Source organism: Strix uralensis, chromosome 1 (genome assembly GCF_047716275.1).
Source record: "Strix uralensis isolate ZFMK-TIS-50842 chromosome 1, bStrUra1, whole genome shotgun sequence".
Classification (NCBI taxonomy): Eukaryota; Metazoa; Chordata; class Aves; order Strigiformes; family Strigidae; genus Strix; species Strix uralensis.
The window spans coordinates 17362405-17387391 of NC_133972.1; the positions used below are offsets into that span (position 1 = coordinate 17362405).

Here is a 24987-nt window from a genome sequence, read left to right on the forward strand (position 1 = left end):
AAAATGAGGCCACATTCCTTTCTATGTTCAATCAAAGAATAAAATTCCTGATACTTGGAAGCCACTTTTGCAAATCTTAGCTTGAATTTTCTGATTCCTAATTCCAACTTCTAGCTGATATATTTTGCTTCTGCCAAAGCACTGTAATTTCTTTATCATTTCTTCGGTAGGCTAGAAAGTTTTCTGTGGGTGACACATCCTTGGTATATTCAGGTCATCTCCAAAAGAGGATACCTGGCTCATGTGTAAGATTGTGTATTTGAAGAGAAAGTTTTTCTTACTTTTTTTTCGAGGATTGTACAATGAACTAAAAGTTTGTAGTTGATAGAATATATTGATTAGTTAATTAATTTTAAGAACATTTCTTAGCTGCTATCCAATGAGACCAAACTTACAAAAGTGTATCTTGCATGTAATTTTAACATTATACATAAAGAAAGGCTTTAAATGACACTAAGATTTTTTAAATGTATTTCTCAGTAAACTTTTTTTCCTACATGAAGTTTAAAAATTGCTCTTCCTGTCTATTTCTTTTTTTCCTACAATAGACTAGACCCTGGTTAATTTTCTACTTTAATTTGGATTTTTGTCATATTAAAATTGATCTGATTAAAACTGCGAATATTCTAATGTCATTCTTCTGAGATGAAAGAAATCATGTCTTGTACACATACAAAAAAATAGAAGAAAAAAAATCTATTTCATCTCTCCCATTTGTCCTTCTCTGTCAGTAGTTTCCTACCACGAGCTCAATCCTGCAAGCTTTAAACATCTTCAGTAAGCTGGTTTTACTGCTGCTGAAAGGGGCTTCAAGAGTGCTCAGCATTTCTCAGTAGTGGGTCTAATGATCAGACCTGCAACGCCTCTGGCATAGAAATAGTCTCTTTGCAGTCAGTAGGACTTCAGGTATGACTAAAAATATACAATAATAGTATTTTTTCTTCAAGTTCTTGAGGGTGGGTATATGTTTCCCTAAATCCTAAAATGCTAGGATTTCATCTATAATTAAAGATTAAATACACAGGTATACTTTTGTCTCGGGTCTAAAAAGTAGGTTTTGATGCTTTTATCTTTGTTACATTTTTCATTTGAGGACCAAAAAATGGCTATCATTTCAGAACTCAACATATTTTAAAATTTCTTCAGCAGCAGCGTTGCCATGCTGAAATAAGAAACAAAAAAAGTCATACATTTTTCCTACTCTTTCCAGCACCCCGCTGAGAGGTTGTGGAAATATGTTGCCTAGTTCATTTCTTTACTATTTTGAATTGTTGCACTGGGGATGCATCATGGTTGAGAGAATGCCACAAACTTTATACTTTTTTTAGGGATACATCCACCTACCTAGGCATTTAGAAGAATGTATTCATGCAGGGAACTTTAATTCTATTTATTGCTACTTTCATGTAATAATTGAACTTAAACAGACTTGCTCATTACTCATCTTAGCATATATTATAATCCAATGCTTAGAGCAGTGTGATACATGATTTTGTACCTTGCATTTAAGAAATAGATGCAATTACATTTTTCCTTCTATGGAGATCTCTTATGAAAGTAGACATACTCAGAAGAAACATACTGAGTTCAAACTGCAGATCATCTATAATAATCCTCTATATTTGATATACATCTGCTTGAGACATCCATGTGTCCCTGAAAATTACTCTTGCACGGCCATGAACTCACAATCACAGCATAAAAATCATTCACAGGTACTATCGCTATAGACTGTGTAAGTACCATATACTATCAGTAAGGTAAAAATATAGTTGGGAAAGGAGGGGTTTTAGTGGTGTTGACAACAGCCCCTGCTCTCTGATGGGAAGTGGGAGGGTGCCTGATGGTGTCTCCTTTGGTTCCTTGACAAGCCAAGCCAAAAACTGCTACACAGCCTAGAAGGACAACCTGCTTCATGATGCCTCTTCTCCACTCAAGTGAGAAAACAAGAAACCACAGAGACTCTGCTGTGTTGAACCTCAGCTTAATTCCTGCAGTACGCTACGATTCATCCAACTAAAAGCAATTAACACTCCATCCTCTGCACCTACCCCGAAAGAAAGGTCAGAAGTTGGCCAAGCTCATCATTGTTTTCCTGTGCCATGGCTCAGATATTGCATTTATCATGTGCACACACGAGGAGAAAATTTAATATATAGCAAAATAAGCTATGAACCAGACTTCCTAGAAGTCTTCCGCTTACTCTTGTGCTGGTTAATTTTTTTCTAATCTATTATGTAACCAATGAGTAATTGGTATATTTTGCACTTCTAATTCCTAAGTTCAAAGAAGGAAATAGAAGAAAAGCTGACGTGAATAGTATTTATTTCACAATATGCCATAATACGTCATTATGTAATATATATTTTAAAATATATCATAATGATATATTTGAGCCATGGTAATGATACCTAATGTTATAATTTTATGTATACATGTATAATAAAGATATATATAATAAACACATCACATCTATATATAAATTATAAATTGTCTTTACAGTAGTACCCACTGGTACTTCTACTTTCTATGAGAATTACATAGCAATTTTGTAATACTTGAAAAATTTTCAGTAAACCTGAGTTAACAGCAGAATTTATATGACATAGCATGATCCATCAGCACAGAAACCAGTAGGTGGGACTGGGATGTTTTGTAGTCACTACTTTATCCGCTAGTTGATTATAAGTTTTGCAGTCTTAGTCAATAAATTCACTGAACTGAGTCAGAATGGTCTTATGACATTTATTCATAGTAGTATGAGGCACTGTGAAAGTCTGGTTCATAACATAACTGTAACTAACCTTCCCTAATTAGAAAGTTAAAAACTTCATCACTTTTCTTGGTAAAGATAAATCTTTAACATCCTGTGCTAATTTTTTTCATGGGTCAGCTCTACCACTTGTGTTTCAGTAACTACGTGAGAGAAAAAAAATCGGTAGTCTGGAAGCCAAACTAGAGGATTTTTATTCTTAGTCTTTCCCTTCTGTAGTTTGGGAAACTGAAAATTATAAAGCTGGCTCTGATGAGGAATAAAATATAAATTACATGTTCACAATTACCGAAGGGAAGAAAATTTCCCTGAAAAGTCATGAAGGGGAGCACAGGTGGGCTTTGGAAAGTCCATTGACTGGGAACTATAGAGGCTAATTTTGGCTGGATGTGAACCAAAGAAAGCAGCTGCTAAGTGTGACATGAAGACATTCCAACAGCAATACTGCCACTGGAAATGTCAAAAGGAGGTCTTACCAAGGCAGAACCAATATCCTTTAGATTCTTAAAAATATACACCAAAATGCAGCCTTTTGTGCTTAAAATTGTACATATGACTACTGAAATAGTAAGGCCTCTGTTCATTAAATAAATATGGCCCATTCACGCAGATTTTCATACTGTAGCCTAGTATGAAAGATTTTATATAGTCATTTTACTATAATATTGCTATGTACATATAATTTGAGCATTCTTAGTACATGTAGAGGAGAATCGTGTTGCTTCCTGGCCTGGAATTGTTGGGTGCTCAAAGACACGTCAAACGTCACTAGAAAGTTGGTTTTACCTAATTTCATGTAATGGACTCCAGTTTAATCCATGACTTTCATAACCAACGTTATTTATGAGTTACCAAAAAAAACCCCCAAATAAAAAATACCAAAATACTTGCTGAATATTATTATTATTTTACAAACAAGCTCAATTGTCAGACAAAAGGGTTTCAGATAGGACAAATCATTACAGAGATTCTAAAAGAAGGGCAAAATACGCAAATTTCTTTTGAAAATTAGAAAATCAAATGCATTAGAACTAACTGGCAAATTAAAATCCTGGTATTAGTCGCTCTTGTGTATTTGCTAAGAGTAAGCGTATCCCCTTTCTGTTTTCATTTTGCTAGGCTATAAAAACTGATCACCTTTAATTACTTCTGAAAAGAGAGGTGCTTTCTTGGACTGATCCTAGTCTGAACTCATCCCTTCTGAGCTTGGATGCCAAGAATTACATTGCACTATTACAAGTGGTATCTCACCGGTGCCTCATTCAAGCCCTTCAGGACTGCCCTCTCTCTTCTGGAAGAGCTGCTGGATGTCTTTTAGGAGGACTGCATTTCCTTTTTTCACAAATTTTATGTGAATTATTTTATTTCACGACAGGGTCACTGCCATCCTGTGTTCTGTGACTACACCCAGTTCTTTCTCGTGCGCTGCCTTTTCCAGCTGAACTGCTAGCTTAAGGCAGAAATGCCTGTTAGTCTTCATGTAATACTGTTACATCGCACTCCTTTTCTGTTACTCCATCTCTGAAGTCAGGCTTACCTTCCTGTTCAATATTGTGATTTTCCCTGGTCTCAACAATGAGTTCTAACCTTCTGACATTAACTAATTTCACTAGCATACCCCTACGTTTTGTGCCAAAGTTTGTTAAAGTTTTGCTAGAGCCCTCAAGGTTTGTTAAAAAAAACCTTTCAGTAAAAATACAATTTAAAAGTGCGAGTCCCAGCTAAGTAAATAACTACTCTGAGGACTGTGAAGCTACAGTTTAGCAGATGGTATTTTGGGTGCTTGTCCTAGAAAATACATCAAAAATTTATTTTCTTCTGTACGATACTTTTCCTGAAGAAGTACATTTTCTGAAAAATTCTTCAATTATTGAGTTGTTTGCTTTACAAGAACCGTGGCTGTCATACTTTGACCGTGCTCTCTTCCCAGGTTGTGCCAAGAAAGGATTCACATTCCCCCAAAGCTGAGACAAAGTGGCTCATGTCCGCATTGCTCAGTGATACCATTCCTTGAAGTAAACTGGCCATGTCCATACATTAAATTCAAGTCTCTTGACTGAACTTCATGTAGAAATCCCTATTCCTGAAAAACAATTACTTTGTTTTTTCTCTGCATGAGACTTTCTGAGATGATTGACAAGAAACAATGAGAAGACAAAGTCATCTTCTAGCAGAGCATGACACCAGCTCTGGGCTGTGGGACTAGAGTTTGTGACATGAAGGCATTTTAGAGTGCAAGACCTCCTCAGATGGTTTCATAAGCAATTTTAGCATTTTGTATTGGACCATGTCCTGTCAGCTCTGTCTGGATTTTTCTCTTGAAGGGAATTAATTGACCCACCTCATACACATGTCTGGGAGCAAATTCATATGCATTATCATCAGACAGCAGAGCACAGCCTTGAAATAAAACAGACAGCTTGCCAAACTGACATATCATTAGGACTGCTTCTCTGCAAATAAGCAAGTGGGCCTGTTATAGTATGCACACCTGGATAGATTTCATGGGGTCCAAAAGTCCAAGGGTGGACACACAGATGAGAGGACTGGCGAGGGTTAGCAACTAAGCCTTATTTCATTCCTTGGATATTGCCTTTTTCTTTCCCAAGAAATGTGCTGTTGTTACCTTGCTCCCAGGTGCTGGGCAAGTCCCATGCAGTAGGCAGAAAAAGAAGTAGGTAGTCTTGTGAAATGTCATTTCTGAGTCTTATTATTACATTTCCCACTGGTGTCATCTGCAGTGAGGGCCCTGTTGTGTTTGACACTGTAGAATCATTCAATCAGAGTCAGTGCAAAACCCAAAGAGCTAACAAAAGGAAGGAAAAATAGAGATGAAGTAATATTCATAGCAGCAAACATCTGGTCTGTGGTCAGCCAAGAAAAGAACTCCAGTCTTCTGACTCCCTCAGCAAGGCTTATTCTAGCTGACTCTGCTTGCTCACTCCAGAGTTACCCCCTCTGAAATAAATCCTCCAGTGACTGGGTAGGAGCCAGCCTAGGGAAATTTCATGCAAAGGAACAGGTTGACAGCCCTGCAGGATGTCTGTCATAGAACAGAAAGTCTATGCAGAGGTTCAAAGCCCTTATAGAAGGGATACATGGCTTCATTCTTTTGTAGACTAATAAGGAACAGGATAGGGAATAGGGCAGCTTCAGATTTTCAGTCCTAGAAAAATGATGGAAATGAGTAAATTTGCTATGAATATCTTAATACGAGCTGTTGAAGATGTTTACAATTTCTAAGATAAATAGCTGCTTTCTAATATTCTGTGCACAGGGCTGATCATAAGAAAAATTGTGTCATGTTCACTTTCCAAATTTCTAAAACCCCAGAAATGAACATAGGACCCTACAGTACACGCTGCCTAGCACTGGAGGACTTGACACAAAGTTTTCCAGTATGACATCTGAACTCAAAAGATAGCAGTTCAGAGAACTCTGCCACCTTTTTTCATTTATATTCTGGCAGATCGCTTGCTGGTTTTACTGACTCACTTGTCTGACATGCAAATAAGTCGTAAGAGTGTCATTTTTGGTACAAATAGCTATTAGGGCTCATCTGACAAATGAGACCTGCCTAACATTTCATTTCCTGAAGTATAACAATGTGTAATGCTTTATAAGTTACACATGTAAGGACTGACTTGCAAATGGTTTACTTCTGGGCTGCTGGAAGACGTTACCCATTATCCTCCTACCCCTATCTACTTGTCAGAGGCTCTTCTCTAGAAGTTTCCAAGCCCTTGGACCTGACAGGGACTTGCTTGTGCGAACCAGCCCTGAACTCTGAATTGGGTTGGTCTGAACAACTGAAAGCGGAAGACAAAAACATCCCCTTATGCCTGTGAAAGAGGTTCTGTCCCAGGCTGCTCAAACCACAAAGCCACCCTGGCAGGTTACTGGCAGGGATCTATTTGTTTAACCAATTTTCATCCTACACCAGTTGAAGTGAATCATATTTATCGAGACCTGCTGCTTGGGCTAGCCCAATTTGCAGGGACTGAAGTGGGTTAGAGTGTGGAACATGAGCATCCCCACCAGCAGACTGGTGTCTTCTTCCACCAGCATCGCTCTCTGCAGAACGATGGTTTTTAACACCCTAACTATTAGCTGGTGGCCCACCCTGTTCCCTTCTGACTTAAAAGAGACAAGAGACAAACACCTCTACCAGCAGAGCTGAGGAAGCAACTGTCACTGCAGTGGGTCAATAAGAAGTAGGCTGGAGTGTGCTGGGCAGCCACAACCTCATTGGATCCAACAGAGGGGTCCCATTATAGTCTCAAAATCTTTGCATACTTACATATGAATCCATATTTACATATGAGCCATCAGAAATTTGACAGTCACACAAACTAGGCTAGTTTTCAGACTGAATTCTCCTCTTTGCCCATATAAGAGGTATAGCCCAGAGAGCAGGCAGTACAAACACGCTCACGCTGACTCAGTGATGTGCCTCAGTCATAATAGGAGAAACTCCCATGGGTTTCCAGGTTCAAAGTTGGCTGTAAAAATAATAATAAGGACACAACAGCCAATAGTGATGGATACATCTATTAGGAGTGGGATTGTAATTATCCACTAAGACCATAAAATAGCCATCAGAAATGAACAAATCACTGACTTGTGCAAATCCTGGAAAATTGATCTAGAGGTGAAGAAGTCCTTACATCTCTGCTAGAGCTCCTGTTCATTTTTAAGTATATGTGGTGGAAGGAGAACTGAAGCGTGTCAGAAAATCTGCAACACTGTAATGACTTCACTCACATCATTTGTTTGTGTTTACTCCTACTGCCAACGTCTAATCCATTTTTCCTCAGGGGACAGATTGGGATACTTTCCAGGCAGCAAATAAACAAACCAAACTGCATTCTCCCTGAAATTAGTAACTTCTTTTATCATGTTCCCTCCTATTCATCTCCTTTCTGATGTATACAGTCCAAGAAGATATGGGAGAATATTAGACTAAAGCTCTGTGATCTGCACTGGACACCAGTCAGCTGCTGGGAGGAATCCAAGGTTTTAGATACAACCTATAAAGTCCTGAACAGTTTTGGGCCTGGCAAACGTGGGGACATCCCTTCCCTCCCTGGGCCATGCCATCACATTCAAAGATGTGGAGGTCCCTCAAGTTAAATAACACCAGGTGTGCCCAGCAAAGAGTCCTTTATTTTGGAAATCATTTTCCCTGATTCTGTAACCTTCTGGGCATGCTGTGGAGCCTGCTTTCCCCTCTCCCTGTTAAATCCGCTGAGTGTGGATTGAGGTTTTCTATTTACCAGCTATCCTTTATCCTTGCTGTCATGTTTCCATTTATCAAGTAAATGCCCTAAGTATTGAATAGGTAACTGTAGATATATTTTAAAAATTGAATAACTAGTTTAGCAAAATATTTTGAGTCCCTTCTTAATAGCTTTTCCATTCCTTTAATCATTCTTGAGCCCTTTTTTGAGCCTCTTTTAGTACCTTTCTTAAGATATGGTAACAGTAATATGCATAGTATTCCAAAGGAGGCTGTTACACTGACCTATATGTGTATATATATATGTATATATTTTTCATATTCCCCATCCCATTCCCTAAGCCTTCTAGCAACTCTTTGTTTGCTTGTTTGTTTGTTTTTACTACAGCTGCAGTTTGACAGAGCTTTTCTTTGTGCTGTCCATAGTGATGTCCTCATATCTTTCCTAGGCTGACAGAGGTAAATCAGAAGCCTGTAAGATATTTTCAAATAGACTGCATATTTCTCCTGCATGTATTACCATTATCATCATATCATCCGTTTGTCATCATTTTGCCCATTCATCTTAATCCCTCTGAAAATCTTTATATTCTACTTGAATAACTTTGTCTCATTTGCATACTTTGCACTCAACTGCTCTTTTCCTTGTCCCGACCTGCACTAACTCACAGGGAAACCAGTATAGCCTTTTTAGGCTTTATACTTTTCCTGTTTTCCCTCAGAGTCAAAAATATCCAGTTCAGCGAACCAAGTAACATACATTCTGGTGCTTGCCCAGCCATGGGTAAAATAGTTCCAGAGAAGAGTATCAAATTCCAGCTCTGAAGAACTATTCTCTCTGGTGAAGCTCTCCAGTGAAGGTCAGATGTGGTGACTGCACAGCAATGGCATGCTGATGTGCCCCCACAATGTCCTTTCTGATAAATAGTTTAGAGACTTCTATATTAAGGACAGGTTTACTGAAGGAATGGAGTATGGAAAGTTGTAAGGGATGAAAAATCTTCCTTTCCTTCCCATCGGTATGTGTGCATTCTCACATCATCATGGTCTGATGGGTACAATACTATCACTGTATCCAATTTTGATACTGAAGATATTCATGGATAGGTCCACAGCTGGTCTAGTAACAGTTGTAGCTCCAGTGCCTGCAACAATTAATTGAGGATCTCTCAGGACTAACTAGTGGTACTGATTAGATAAAAAAGGGACAGTTTCTTCTCCTACCCATCATCATTCCTTACTTTCATGATACAGAGTCTGTAAAGAACCTGTACAACGTCTTTACCAAGCATTTCTGAGATGGATATTTTCTTGGCTCTTCAGCCTGCATGACATCTCAGCACTGAGTACAGTAGGAAAAAAATTTGTAGGGTTTAGAATCACTGTCTCATATCCTGAGAGATTTCTGGAAATTTTTTTTAATAACCAAAATTTCATACAAATAAATTTTCAAGCAATTTTTCATCTGAAAAAAAAAAAAAAAGGATCACCGGAACTAGTTGCTTTTGCTTGAAGCTGTTTAAATTTCATTAATAGTAGCAATTTTCTGTCCTTTGGAAACTTTATCACTAAAAACAAACAAGCACCAGTGCTTAAATAACATAACTGTCACAAAATCCAGTAATAAACTGAAGTTTGGGAACTTGGAAACAGTATCTTGATAAAAGGAAATCTTATCACCGTTGAACTTTGACAGTAGATTAGATATTGTCCTCTAACTCATGAGAATTTGTAAAGCACCTCAAGGGAATGAATATATGTGTTACACTAAGCCTGTGGCTGGTAAGGCTGATGAAGGAAAGATTAAAGAGAGAAGGGGCTTTGGATCTACTCATGCTCCTTCTGGGTAATTCCTGTCTTGTCCCAGCTTTGGTGACATGAGACATTCATGCCAACCCTCAGCTGCTCCATATTGGGTTTTTTAAATTGAATTTTGTGTGATTTGGTCTCTTTGTCAAATAGGAAGCCTGTCTACCTGTTCCTGAGGCATGTTGTGAGGACTTTCATTTTGGAAGACACTGGGCAGTTGGGATGTGGGTGCTTGGCCCAGTGCAGTGCCCCATAGCTGGACCTGTGCAAGACTGGAATGAGTCTGAGTTAGCTTGAGTTTAGGAAGCCCTCACCAACCACAGCAGAGTGGCATAGTGGCAGGGCCGTGCTGCTTCTGGCATACAGCTAGCACCTATGGGGACATATGCTCTCAAAATCTTAAATTTCACTGAGAGCCATTGGGACTTCTGGAGTACTCGTGAAGGCTGACTGCTTAGCCTCCTGAAACAGAGGGAAGCAGTTTCCACCACAGGACACTTTCATGTTCCTGCTTGGAACTGGTCTCTACAAAGACAAGGATGCTTCCTGGAGAGGCTGTGGCAGGCCAGTACATCTTGCAACACTATCTGCAATGCGAGGCAAAGCTCAGCGTAGCGCTGTGTTGAGTCACCTGAGCTACCTTGAATAACACAATTCAGCATATCGAGTGACAATATCAGTTCCCTGGAGAGCCTTCTCAGCAAACTCTCTACCACAGGTCTGTTATCATATCTAAGTACGTCTAAAGTCATACTTATTTGAACATGCCTACTGTCTATTCAGACATGCGTGAATACCTGAGACAGGTGAATGGTTTCCATGAGAAGCTTGGTTTGCTGAGCTTCTCACAGAGGAGAGAATAACAGAGTCAGTGGGAGCATTGACACTAACTCCAGCACTGTGTCCTCAGCCTGCAAGCTCCTTCAGGGCTCAGTACCCCACTACAGGCCAGGTGAAAAGGAACCATGACGACATAATTCAGAAGGAAAGAGGAAGAGGAAAGCACTTCAGATCTGTGAAATATGTGATCTCAGACTGATAAATATTTGTATCCCTGCAATATGAGCTGCACAACACTGATTTGGTGGGAAGAGTGGCATATATAGCTATGTGTCATGGTGCTTGAATTGTGGTCAGTGTTTTTCAGTAATATTCTTAGTCAAGGAGGAAAACTGGCTTGACAGCTGTCATTCATACTTCTCAGGAAGGGTTATGCTGTTGTCCTTACCCAGTGGAGCCACCGGCGAGCCATCCTGTGGTGCAGCCAGCAAAAGAACAGTCCAGAACAGCCCTTTTCAGTTCTTCTGCAGTTGCTAAGCGAGCACTCAGGTCAACACAAGCTTTCTCAGCTTCAGCTAAATCCAGACCCTGAGAGTTGTTCTTGGACTCAAGCGCAAACACTTTCCCTGCAGCACCAAGAAAGGACATGTCACTCATCAAGGTATTGTACTCAGTACATATTCAACAAAAATTTTGCAAATTATCACCAAATAAAGTCTTCATGCTTTTGCTAAGTTCACTTTAATGAGCAACCTACTTCTTGGAATGAGCAATTTTATCAGTAATGTAAATAGCTTTGTCTTAGCTTTTCTTTTAGTTTTGTTCAACAGAAAAGCAAGTATGGGTAAGTCCCTATTCATTCCTAGACCATATGAGAAGCTTGTCTTGCCTCTATAGGTCTGTGCTTAAAATCTGGAGAGATAAAGCTCGACACTCTCTCATATGCACATATATAGTCAAAGTCAGAACATCTCCTGTAGGCTCTAACACTGGAATTCATTACTAAGCATTTTCCAGTTACATCTATAAAGTAAGCACAAATCTAAAAGCCAGTATTGCAACCCAGTCTTCCATGTCAGAAATAGATTTATACTTATTCCCTAAAATCAAAATGATGTAATTCTATGGCAATTTGTGCCTAAATGTTGCTGCAAAGCCACTTTGTTTTCATATATTTCTGGAAAGACCGACAGAATTTTTTCTTAATGGAAGGCTTTTTTGAATGAGCATGAGAACAAATTTAGCAATTTCTTGTGTTATTTTTATTTTCAGTTCAGTTTATTTTACTTTAATTTATCTAACACTGTGAAAGCTGTAAGGGTGAAAGTTAGAGGTTTTGGCAACTGGGAACAGGGCAGTTGGGGTTTTGGCAATGAAGCTTGAGAAGTTACTGGGTTATGGAATAAACACATTAGCTGGATGTCTCCAGAAAAAAAGATAAACAATGAGACAGTTTACAGTGCTGACATTTAAATTGCCATAAGTATTTTCTTTCTGAAGATAACATCCTTCAGAATACCTTCTAAATTTCAAAGGTACAGATTGAGGTTGCTTGTAGGTGCAGGAAGACAACTTTTAAGCACTGGTGATTCAGTAAATGCCTGGAAACGTTTATTATGCCTTATTTCAAAAGTAGATTAGTGGTAGTGGTTATATGAATCCATAGCTTCCAGCACATACCGAGTGTTCTCTATGTAGCTAACTTCACGCTCATAGTATGTATTGACCAACATTAGAAATCCTTCAGACTGATTCAGCCTGATTCTGTACCAAGTGCCCCCTCCACCGATATTCAACAAATTGATAAATCTGAATCTAATCCTAAATATAGGGAACTGATATGGGGCAGGTCTGTACCTGACAGCTTTCTGTTTTCACCTGTGCACAGTTTAACCCGTTGAAAGAATCACAGTTCTTACAATAAAAATGCAGTTACTTTCAAGTAAATACATCATTTCTGTTTACATTAGCTAGCAAGCACAGATGGGTCCTGATGAAGATTCCTACTTCAGCAGGAATTCTACACGCGCACAGTAAGAAGCCACCCTGACTTGTGCAGATAGCAATTTAAATAAGCGGGACAAGCAGCGATGAGAAGGAACAGGAATTCAGAGTATCCAGAGTGATTTTCTCAGGCAGTTAACAGTAGCTGACCAAGGAATGCAACCCAGAAGCATAGATCAATGTCCTAACCACTAGACTACATTATCTCTTGATTCTCAACTATAATCAGTAACATGAACTGTAATTATAACACGGGAGTTTACACAGAGCAGTGAAAAAAGCAAGCCTCTACAGTCCTAAGTACCAGAACATCAGGATTCTTTGCAAAATGTCCCAAATAATGCACAAGACTACTGTAGGTTGCTGTTTCCAAAGCCATGAATAGACATAGTGAATTTTGCATGGCATAGGGAGAGAGATAATATAAGCAGAAAGATGATTGGTTTTAAACCACCATCCTTATGTTGCAGAACAACTTTGTTTCATAAAGGTAAGCAGGGCTTAAGTGTAATGCTTTACTGAGGCTTTGTCCCAAATAAAAACTTGTCCACATTCTATATTTCACCATTTGACTGTCAGGACTGAGATGCATCATCAAAGACATATAGGTCAAGTTTTTGTAGCATCTGACTGAAATCATAAATGTTAGTTTGACATTGCAGTAGCCCTTATTTTGCAGCTATTAGTATTTCAGTTAGAAGACTTAAAGAAAGGAAGATCATTAAGGATCAAGTTCCATCTAAATATAATTAGAAGAAATTAAGATCATAATTAAGTCTTTTTACTAGTAAGTAACAATTACATTTTTAGAGGAGTTTAGCTGGCCAAGACTGAGGCTGAGACAGCTTTTCTTAACTACTGTTATGTGTTTGCTAGCACTTAAAATAAATTAACTTTTTACTAGAAACTATGAAGATGCTGATTCAAAACAGTCTCGTCCTTCAAAAAGGTATCTGGAATGTCCAAACTACATAGCCAAATAGGTTTTAGGGTAAGCTAGGAAGGACTTACTGGTTGGGAAAATTACAGTGAACTGCTTTATAGGAAATTCTGGTTAGCCAGAGGCGGATAAAGAAGGCTGACCTGCTTACCAGACTGACCTGGGAATCTTCTTCAAAGCTTTAGGAGCTCTATGGCTATCTGACCTGGTTTTAAGATGTGACAGCTGTTTTTGTCTAGTTTCTTACTTAGAAAATATAATAGCAAGCAAGATTCACTTATCAGACGCTTGACCAATGGAATAGCTGGATCCCCAGTATCCTGAGCTGTGTCACATTACTGAGGGGCATTTACAGGAAAAAAATACAGGAGACACGCTAGCATGGTAATAGGAAAAATGCACAAGCATATCAAAACGGGAAATTCCCTTAAGTACATAAGACTACAACACTGAAATTGAATTCTGCACCTTACAGTGGCATGCTTGAGATATTAATGTACTCAATTTTTCTCACTTTTTATCACAAAAGTGATATCTTTTTCAAGCTGGGGATCTATGTGTCCTGGTTAAGTATCTGTGAAATTTTTATCACTGCCAGTCGCAATGAAAGGTTTTTTAAAAAAGGTTTGTCTCACATACTTGACAATATCACAGTCATTTTTTGTATTGGCGTTGTGAAATGTTCAAATGGTGTCACCTTTCTCTCTAGAACATTACGACAGTGTAATTAAAATTAGTTTTCTCTCTGAGATAGTATCAAGAAATGTATTGTCATTCTGTTTTAAATATGCAATTTTAAATACGAGACTGTTCTATATTTCCATAAGGCACAGGATAAAGGAACATAGTATGCCTTTGGTTGTGGTACCTTTGAAGAGCCCCCTTGTTTGATCTCCCTCTCAACTCTCTCCCTTCATTTCTGCCCCATAACGTTGGATTCCCATAATGTGATGATGGGACAGGTGGTGTGGACGTTTGTTCTCAAAACTCTACGTACTTTTCTGAGGCCTTTTTAAACAAAGCCAGTCCCTTTTATTTCAAGCTCAAGCTAAAAATCCATGCAAGGTAGTCTTTCTCAGGAGTCTTAATGCACATCTTGAGTTTAGCAAGTTTCCCACCAGCGAAAATGTTTTAACTTCAATGCTAAGACATAAACAATAAGACATAATTCTTCCAACTGTTAATTAACAGCTGGATACATAGTTCTGAAGAAAAAATCACACTTGAAACCAAGGAGAGTCTTTCTTTAATACCTAGCCTGTATTATGTCTCTAGCCTCTACCATCACCTGAACACTATTATTACAGAATATTGATTGTATTTTGATATATCGATAAAAGAATAATTTTTATGATTGTTTGTCACTAGAACTTTGTAAACAGGCAATAGCTGAATATAGTTTTTACTTAAGAGTACCACAATATATTCTGATTGAAAACACACCCATAGAAGCATCAATCTCAGGGTGTCTAGGATTCATTTTTATCACTTTGTTTAATTCCTGCATAACTAGACTGTAGTTTTCCCCCAGTAATTCCACCATCAAGTCCAAAAATTCATGGTTGAACTAGACCATGACTTTTCAAAAGGCATCCAGTCATGATTTAATGACTCCAAGTAACGGAGACTTTACAGCACACTTTATAGTAAACTGTTCCAGTGGTTCATTACTCTCACTCCACCTTATTTCCAGTTTCAAATTTTGTTAAACTCAGCTTCTAACAACTGGACCTTATTATGCTTTCGAGACTGAAGAGTTGTCTACAATCAGATATATGGAAGCTCAAAAAAGGGACTCTTCAAAAATAAAAGCAGCCCAAAACCTGTTTCTTCATGCTGTTAGGAATCTCAGTGGAATTAGAAGAATTTTCTTGGTTACCAAGACCGAATTTGGTTAATTTATTCTAATGCAGTAATAGATAAAAAAAGAGGCTCTTCTGAGGTGTATAGGCACAGTTCAAAGCCCACTGAAATGAGTTCAAAGATCTCCATGTCTTCAGCAGGATTTGCATCATGCTTGAAGAAGAAATATAAAACTGCATAATAATATATACTTTGAAATAAAAATGTCTCTCACGAATAATATAAAATGAAAGTACTTTAAAAGACATGCCCAGTGTGCTGATCTCATGACATGATACTTACTAGTTCAAAGGATAAAACCTAATCAGTTTCAACAAAATAAATGTGGTGAAAGATGTGCAAATGTGTAGTCTAATTTATTTTTACTTAAATGTTAAAAACTTCAAATTGAGGTAGAAGAGAGAAGAGGAAGGGAAGGTCGCTTCTGGACTTCAAGAGCAATTTAATTTCCCTTTCTATGGCTGTATGCAACAATGGCCTTGATTGTATTAGTAAGGGTGGAGGATTCAGTAAAACTGTACAATTACAGACAAGAGATTTGGGTAATTACCAGTTCTGCTTAGTGTTCATGAATGTAGAGTTTATTTCTGCAAGAAACTGAAGTGAATGATGTCTTATTTAATTCAAATTGCTTAAAGTATTACATCATCAGAAAACCAGCAAAACTGGGGGGTCACCTTTGAGTTTCTCTTCAGCTAAAATCAGTTTGAGCTTAAACTTTAATTCTACTACATGCTTTAGGATCAAATAGTTGGAATCGTTTATGCATTTATTTTTGCAACATACAAGAATACGTGCTGTTTTGCAAGCGGGAGCCTGTAATGCTTAGACACCTGCTACTCAAATGCCAGTGTCTAGAGAGAGAAGAGAAAAAGCATACTTTTTCCCTTTTCTTTGCAAAAAGGAAACCAAAGGAGAGTATAGTACGTTTTTTTCATACCCTTCACATCAGACACATCTGGTTCTAGGTCAGAAGTATGTATCTCAGATCCTCACCTAGCTTTTTGGATTCAGGATCCTTCCACTTGCAACCTCTGTGGTCACCACACATGGTCACTACCAGATGACTGGCTTGACCAGTAGATCTTCCATGTAATCCAGATTTAGCCAACAGACCAACTCCACTCTGGATCGATTAGTAAAGTTTTGCAACTAGCACATTTTTGTCAATTCAGGAGTGTCTTAGATTAATCGCCGTCATTCTCTCCTGACGTGCTCTGTTTCAGAGCAAGTACTCCACAGAAACCTATGGTTCATACGTATGGATATTTTAGCAGCCGTGAAAAGACAGAAGAGGGAGTCAGAAAAAGCAGGGGTGACTCCTGGGCAGTATGTGTGAAGCCGCATCCTTGTTGTCCTATTTCAGCGCAAATGCAAAGAAATTTTAAAAAGCCTGCATTTGCACTGGTATAATTGAGACCTGTCACAACAACCTATATTGTCACGACAACCTCTATTATTCTCCAGTAACTGCACTAACAGTAGTGGCACACCATGGTATGTCAGAGCAGGAACAAGCCCTTGAGGAGCCTTCTGTCCATCTGACCCCGACCTCAATGACTATGAGCAAGCACATCTCAATCGTAAAAAAACTGCAAAGTGAAACAAAGCCATCTTTTATTTCAGCATTTACCTTGGTCTTTCTGGAGTCTAACTGCACTACAGCAATCAGTGCTGTGGTACATACTAGTCAAAAGAGATCAATGAAGCTGCGAGGCTTTACACCTTCACTAGACCTCAATGGTCTCTAGTTTTATGGCCTGTTCTCTGTCATTATTTGTGTGTGAGATAATAAAGCAAAAGTCTGCCTTAGGGAAATAAATTGTAACCAATTTCGGAGGTTTGCCTGTAACAGAATTTCACAGGATTTTTACAAGGTGAATTCAAAATCTATTCAGTCATTTGCAAAACAGTCAGTTACTTTTAGTTAAAAATAACAAATACAAATAAAAATACAAATAACAAATACATACACATGTGTCACCCAGACACATATGGTCTGTTGGCATTTAAGTGACATTTGCGTGTATTAAGAGAGTAGCACAATTGTACTTCACCTACAACTTAAACAAATGAGAAGGTGGTTTCCTGTTTGGATCAGGCCAGAACCTGTTATAAAACAAAGTATTAATCCTGTTTCATACTCTCAGATGTTCTTAAGAAGAAGCCTACATGTAGTGGTAAATTTTAAAGCTCACATTGTGCTTCCTTCTGTATCAATGTATAATAAGCCAGATGATTTACAGGACAGCATTACAGTTGTTTCCTTGAATATTAATATTAGGAGAACACACTGAAGAGCATGTTAATAGAGGACTTGCACATTTTTCACAATGATACTTAGAAGTTAAACAAAAATGGAAACTACAGTATTATAATAATGCTCTACAACTGTAATGTACTTCAGATATTTTACCCTTTAATTCTTATAATTGCTATACCATGTGTGAAGTAAATTTGACAAACTGTTGAATGACAATTAAAATCTGTCACAAACTCTGCCTTAAAATGATCTCCAACATTTTTTTCCTTTTCTCTTTTAGAGGATGTCTGTTTAGGAAACAAGAAGATGCCATTAATATAGAAATAATACAAATTGGAAGGTGCTCTTGAAAATATAAGGGAATTCTTCAGATGAAGCACTCTTAGCAAAGGAAATTAATTATTCCTGTCCTGTTCCCTTTTCTTAAGTTCTGCGGAGAACCCTCATTCACGGGTATGCATATTTTTTCCTCATTTCAGAGGCATTTTGCTAGGGAAGGAGTATTTCCTAAAATCAGAATCGCAGTTTTGCCTACTGCAACACAGTGCAGTTGCCTGACACATTTATCTTCCTTTATTCTTAATGAAAAGTAATTTTCTTCAAATTTACAAGACAGGGTTCTGTTGTATAAATGGTATTTCACACAAAGTGGTAGAAACGTGCAGGCAAGATTAATTTTCTCCCTTTCGTTTGCCAAACTTTGTCATCAAGCTGAAATAAATTTAGATTAAAGAGGAAAAATACTCTGAGAACAAAAAGAAGATGTTTTTATTGCCCTATAATGTTTAAGATCTGTTCTCTGGAATAATGCAGCAAACATCAATGGTAAAGGATTAGTGTATCGAAATAAAAAAATCCTGAGATCAGGCATAAATCTATTGCAGCTGTGAAAGTGAAAAAATGTGGCCATTCAGCATTGCTCTCCCAAGAAAAGACACAGTTGTTTCAAAAATAAATCATGTTTTTGCTAAGGCAAGTTGTTCATCATTACTACAGGCTTAATCATTAAAAGGGCAATAGGCTACTGGAAACTTTCAAGGGGTGCAGCTATTCAGGATTATCTTCAGCGAGTAAAAAAAGTCCCATTTCAGAGTAACTGGCAGCTGGTGCTTCAGCCAAATTCATGTCCTGATCACGTCCCTCAGCAATGAAGTGCAGACAAAACTCACATGCAGAAAGGTGAGCAGTCATCTTCCGCGTGTGTGGTACCGAACAGAAAAGGTTATAAAAGCCTTTGACTTCTTGTCTGCCCTTCCTCAAGTACCTGCCCGTATAAATTGATGTTGGGGGACATCTGAAGTGGGCAGATGGGGAAGTTCTTTGGAGAAAAGATACTTTTAATTATAAGGCGAGCTCTCCTGAAATATAGCTGAGTCTTCTTATTTGTGTTCTGACTTTGTTTTATTATTCTTATTTCCTCTGGAAAAGTTCACTATCCTGTCATTTTGTTGTAATAAAATAATCTTAGCCTTCTGGGATCTTATTTCCTTTCTCTGCTTAACCCCAGGATATTTGTAGAGTCTCAAAAACCTCTGAATCAGACGTTTCCTAACCCAAACTGGGGCGTGTATTTAAGTTTCTTATTGAAAAAAAAAAAAAAAAGGTTGGGTTTTTTTTTTTTGCAATAACACATTTCAACATACAGCTCTCATTCCAGCCATAGCAACTCAGCCAAACTGAATTGGGGACTCACCATCAGCCTGAACAGAGATGATCTGAAGGATGAAGAAGACAGATCCCACGCCCTGGAGAAAGGTGAGAGAAAATCTCTGAGAGCCTGAAGCCATTGCCCTGCTTGCAAAGCCCTCAGCCGCAGGAGGTTGGCTGCCGAGGCTTTTTCTCTCTCCTCCTCTGCACTTTCACAGCGGGGTCTGCGGTGGTGATTTCAAGGAGCGCTTTCCCTCGGCAGGATCCTGCGTCTTGGGTTTACACTGAAGGCGGGAGGGGTGGAAAAAGAAAGAGGGAGGGAGAGAGGAATCCTTGGCTTGGCTAGTGTGAAGGGGAGGGGAAGGTGGGGGGGAGATGTCCAGCCAGCTGGGGTTGGGGAGAGGCTTTATCCAGCCCAGTCTGCAGGGCAGTGCACGCAGAGAGCCGGTGTGAAAAGTTACATTACCCTGTCGGTAAATACCTAATGGATCACGGTGGAAGAAACGTAAAAGCCAGGAGGGAGAGAAAAGGGGGGGGAAAGGACAAGCGACGAGGAGAAGAAACCCCTGGCTGAGAGGAGAAGGGCAGCTAGATAGCTGGCACTGGTACGCGGTGAGTTTGTGGGCTTAGCTGTGCTTCTCCGGTGGGATGGATTCAGACGTGGGGAGTGTTTTCTCTCTGCAACATGAAATCAGTCAGCGGCACCCTGCTGACGGTGGCAGGTCAGGGGTTGCTGCAGCAAGAGTGATGGTTTTCAGGTAAGGGCTGAGGAAAGGTGGCAAAGGGCATGGGACCCTGGCAGACAAGCCTCCCTGAAGGTTGGGGTTGGGATGGGTTAATCCTGCTATTTCAGATCCCAGCGTCGGGGTGGGCATGAAGAACTGAAGGTCGAAGTGGGAGTCTGTCAGCTGGTCTCTGTCAGCACTTCTGGCCCAGATGAATGGTGCTGGTCAGGTTTGAACGCTCTGAAAGCAGCTGATGAAAGGAGTTTCCAGCTCCCAATAGCACTTACAGCACTGACGTCTGTCCCTTATTCTCATTCGTCCTATATTTGTCCCAACACAACTCAAAAGAAACTCCCACAATAAGAGGAAATATATTGGTGGTGATGCCAGGATTTATTTTGCTAAATATATAAATGGAATAGTTTTGTGTTGCTGTTGGAACTGAGCGGGCTCAGAAATGTTGTTTTCATATTCCCATCCTATTTTGCTTTTATTTCAGCTTCTTAAAATTTTTTCCCTTAGAAATTCAAAGCTGGGCAAAAAACGCTCAGTCTGCTAAAAACTCTGAGCCACCAGGAACAGAAGTAAGGACCTGACCCTCCTCACTGCCAGAGGCCCCGGTGCCCCACATGGCAAGGTGCTGGTAGGCAGCTGCAGGCATCTTCTGCTAATGATGAACCTGGTGCCCAATGTTGGTTTCGGTCTGACGGAAATGACTCAAGATCAGGAACTTCTGTATATGATATTCAAGGAAGCGAGTAACACCACAATACTGAAAGCTTTAAAAATACCCTCATTTGATGAATTCAGGCAAATAATGCTCTGAACCTGTTGACTTTTAAGGAATCATAGCCTTCTTCCCCTTCTTTATACCCATGCATGGCATGTGAATGTACATGCTGAATGCTTTCAGACAGCTTTGCACTTTCTGTTTCTCCAGAGAATAGGGGTGGTAGCAGGTTTCCTCCCATTGCCTCGCCAGCCTAACTTGTAAGGAACACCTCCAGACCTAGAAGGATGGGCAGTTTCTTGCTCACTCCATCCTTAACATGGGACGGTTGATGTAATGTAACTAAGTAACTACATTTCATTTTGATGGAAACTATGTTCTGTGGAACAGAAATTAACATACAACGTGACAGAAAAGGAAACAGTAAATTGTAGCATTCTTTGAATTTATTTGTGTTTCTTTTACTAGTGACATAACTAATGGCACAAAATGCAGTTTTAACCCTCTACACCAATAGTTCCACCCCTATTTTAAAAATCAGTGGGCATAAAAACATGAGACAGGTTTTTAGTGAGATAGCAAAGAGATTCCATGAAACGGAGTAAGTAATTACAAGACAGAGACATTAACAGAGACTTGACATGACCACAGCAATAGCTCCAGGTTTCCTTGACACTTGTCATAGGGTTAATGACTTTGTTGGCTCTTTGCTGTCCTCATGAGTTTGGCCAAAGCAGTTGGAGGAAAGGACAGTATCTTCCGGATTTCCATCTAAAATTCCAAAGGTCTGTTGGATTAGTTTTTCTATAACTGGATCATTTCCTTGTGTTGATATATGTAAAGGCATGTTGCCACTCTGGCTCCCGTCTTGGAAAATCTCAGCTTGTATTCTTGAGTAACACATCTTACTGATTTTAAAGAATTGCAGCAGACCACAGGATCTGTTCCTTTCTGAAGGCATGAACAATTCATAGAATGACTTGGCTTCTTGTCATCCCATCTCAACTGTAAAGTCTGTAAGTGTGGAAAGGTAAGGACACTCACCAGTTATTAATTCCTAGAAGGTAAGTACCTCAGTGCCAAAGAGTTGTCCTTCCAATCTAATATTTCTATCGGCAAAAATCCCTGCTTCTAGTGTATTTTGGAAGATTTACATAAAGCTAAGCAGATTAGGTTTTCTACTGAAATGATGTATGCATTGGTTTGTATTGAAATCAACATTAACCAGGCAAAAATCCTGCCTTTAGATTTTGGAATTCTTGGAATCAAAAACTCAAAATGAGATCTGGAAGTTAAGATGGTTAGGAACAGATATAACCTTTTGCTCAGAACCTCTGGCATTCATAGCACTACAGTAACATATTTGTCAAACTATTCAGTGTGTGATGTACAATGTATTATGACACATTACAAAAGATTAATTGTATGTCCGGCTTTACACAACTCATAGATCTTGCCCTCCTTGGGAGTAGTGGATGTGCCAACGGTGATATTTTATAAAACAGTGCTTCACTATATGCAAACTTTTACATAGGGAGTAAAACATGTGAAGGCACTGGGCCATAAAGTACATACATACACATATGAATGTACACACACAAACCACTCATGTGCTGTGAAGCACAGAAAAATGGTTTGGGCATCTAGTACCTGAAGAGCATCTATATACATTTACATCTGGAATATGTCATTCAATTAGAGTGGATTTTTAATACTAAATAAAACACCTAAAAGAAATATAAGTGAACAAAGACACATTTGAAAACAGGAACCATGTGTATTCACAACAGAGATTATTGTATTTGATCTCTTCGTATCTACTACTAGGAATATTTACTTTTTGTCATTAAAAATTTATATACTATAAACTTTATAGATGTAAAGGCTCCAATTCTGCAAATTCTAACACATGATCTTAAGCTTTTGCAAGATAAAGACCTAGGATCCTAAGGCCTTGAGCAAACAGACGCTCTCAGAAACAGTTGTTATCTCAAGCCAAGCTGGGCAGATGTTGGCAGACTTGTTAAAGTGCTGCAGCTGGCAAAGAATCTGGTCTTTGAAGAACACTGAAAAGTCATAGGAAAGGTCACTTTTCATATCAGAATAAAGCACAATAGAAATAAAGCTTCTGTTCAGAAAAAGATACCTCTCTTCTCTGTCACTAAAGTATGAGATTCTGTTTAACTTGTTTCTCCAGATAATGCAATAGCTTCAGATGTTGATGGTCTGCATAATTCAGCTTAAATGACTGAATTTAAATGGAATATAGGCTTTAGGTTTACTTATCATCCTAAATTTTAATTCTTTGTTAAAGAAAGAGATCCACATTAATATGTGAGCAAGGTGGTGACTAAATTGCTCTAACCAGCATGATTACCAGAATCTATCATACAGTCTGGAACTTCTGAAGTACTGTCTCTAGACAAAGTTGAAAGGAGATAAATACAGAAATAACTAAGGCATACACCATTCTATGTGCCCTACACTCAGCTGCAGAGCCTGCATAAAATGATGGCACTTCTGGATAACTCCATAACCATTTGTGGTGATCCATGCCCACGTATGAGTTATCGTACCCAACCTTTCAGATACCAGTTGATATATATAAATGTCATGAAACAGTTGATTTCCTACAGGCCAGACATGTTGGCGATGGCTCCTCCGAGTGACAGTGGTGAGAACTGTGGAAACCAAGAGGATCTGGGTTCTGCAGCTTACTAACACATCAACTTGTAACTCTGCACAACCTCTTCAGACTCTGTCTCTCGTTACATATAAATGGAGATAACCAACTTTATGCACCATTCTGATATGCTCTTAGTAAATCAACATAAGTTTCTTTAAAGATACCTCTGTAGTATCATATCATTATTATGGGGGATGTCTGCTTTCCTGAAGTCTATGACTTGAGCTGCTGCTAGAAACAGGACATAAAGAATTATGGCTCAGCTTGCCAAGCACCATGTAAAGGGATCTGAAATACCTAACAGATGATATAGCATTTACATACAAGCACTGCAATGACCGACATCTCCTAAAGGATACGGAGTCTGTGCGACTGAAAGGCAGGCAGGAAACCTTGGTAGTACTGTACACCTATTGTATTCACGGATAGTACACCTACTGTATACTGGGATCCAAACTTATTCTGCAGCTGTATCCAAGCTTCTAACCCCCAAAAGCCAACTGGAAAAGGGAAAGAAAAAAGAGGGAGAGAAAGATTTCTTTGTTTATAAAATGTGAATTATTAAGCAACAGTAACAGAGACAAACATTTTTCGGTGTCTGGCAGTCTGCAACAGTCTACTAGCTGCAGGGAACTTTTTATTTTATTTATACAGAGTGTTTGCACCTAATTAAATGAAAAAGTAGAAACGTGCAGAACTACCTGAAAGTAATTCAGGGAGCTGACAAAAAAAAAAAAAAATTAAAAAAGGGAAAAGGCATATGCCCTGCTTTGTGGGTGGTGTGTTGAACACAGGGACCTGTGTAATGGTGCTGCTGACCCTGAGAAAGAGTGTGATTCTTACACTTACATCATGTTATGTGGGGTCAGGCGTTGTCATGTGACAGGCCACGACCCTCATATAAATCATTGCCATGTAAACTGTAAAACTCACACTTCATTTCTTGAAGACTGAGCAGTCTCAAGAAAAGAATGAAGATATGCGGCTATGAAATGGCAGCCATAATATTAGTGATATACAAAATTAACTCCATTCTTTTCCTGATGAACAGAGGTAAACCAAACATCTGGCTGGTTTTGGTTGGTGTTATTTGGCTGGGGGGGGTGTGATAATTTTCACTTTCTTCTTTTTCTAAAAATCTTGCAGCACTTTAATGGGTGAAAATTATGCACCAGTGTAAAAAAGTACTCAAGTTTAGCCAAAAGGTTTCTTTTTAGTCTCTGTTGGCATCTGTAAAAATCTGGGTAGAGACAGAATCTAATACCTTGCCTGGATTTCCCTCTTCAGCCTACAAATGAATCACTCCCATTTCACTGTTTCACCCTCCTTTTCTCACACCCTCTAACCTTCACCAGCCATGGTCTTCAGTTAGATTAGAAAGAGCAATTAAATTAAATTCAAGGCTACCTGCATCTACCTAGTTGATAGCTGCTGACTGCATCACATTGGGGACATGCGGCATGAGCAAGCATGGGATGTGACTCATCTTCTCATGGTCCCTGGGCAACAACCAGAGAAAAAACAGTCC

At 38.9% G+C, this 24987-nt stretch overlaps 1 protein-coding gene across 1 annotated transcript in view; it reads right to left on the reverse strand.

The window, feature by feature from the left end:
- Positions 1-19555, reverse strand: part of SUSD5 (sushi domain containing 5) — a 41267-nt gene extending 21712 nt beyond the window's left edge. The window contains exons 1-2 of the mRNA XM_074891309.1: positions 19365-19555; positions 11050-11227 (exon numbers count right to left, since the gene is read on the reverse strand). Coding sequence (XP_074747410.1) covers positions 11050-11227; positions 19365-19458 — 272 coding nt within the window. The 5' untranslated portion in view covers positions 19459-19555. The remainder of the gene's footprint in view (positions 1-11049; positions 11228-19364) is intronic.
- Positions 19556-24987: the final 5432 nt, after the last annotated feature.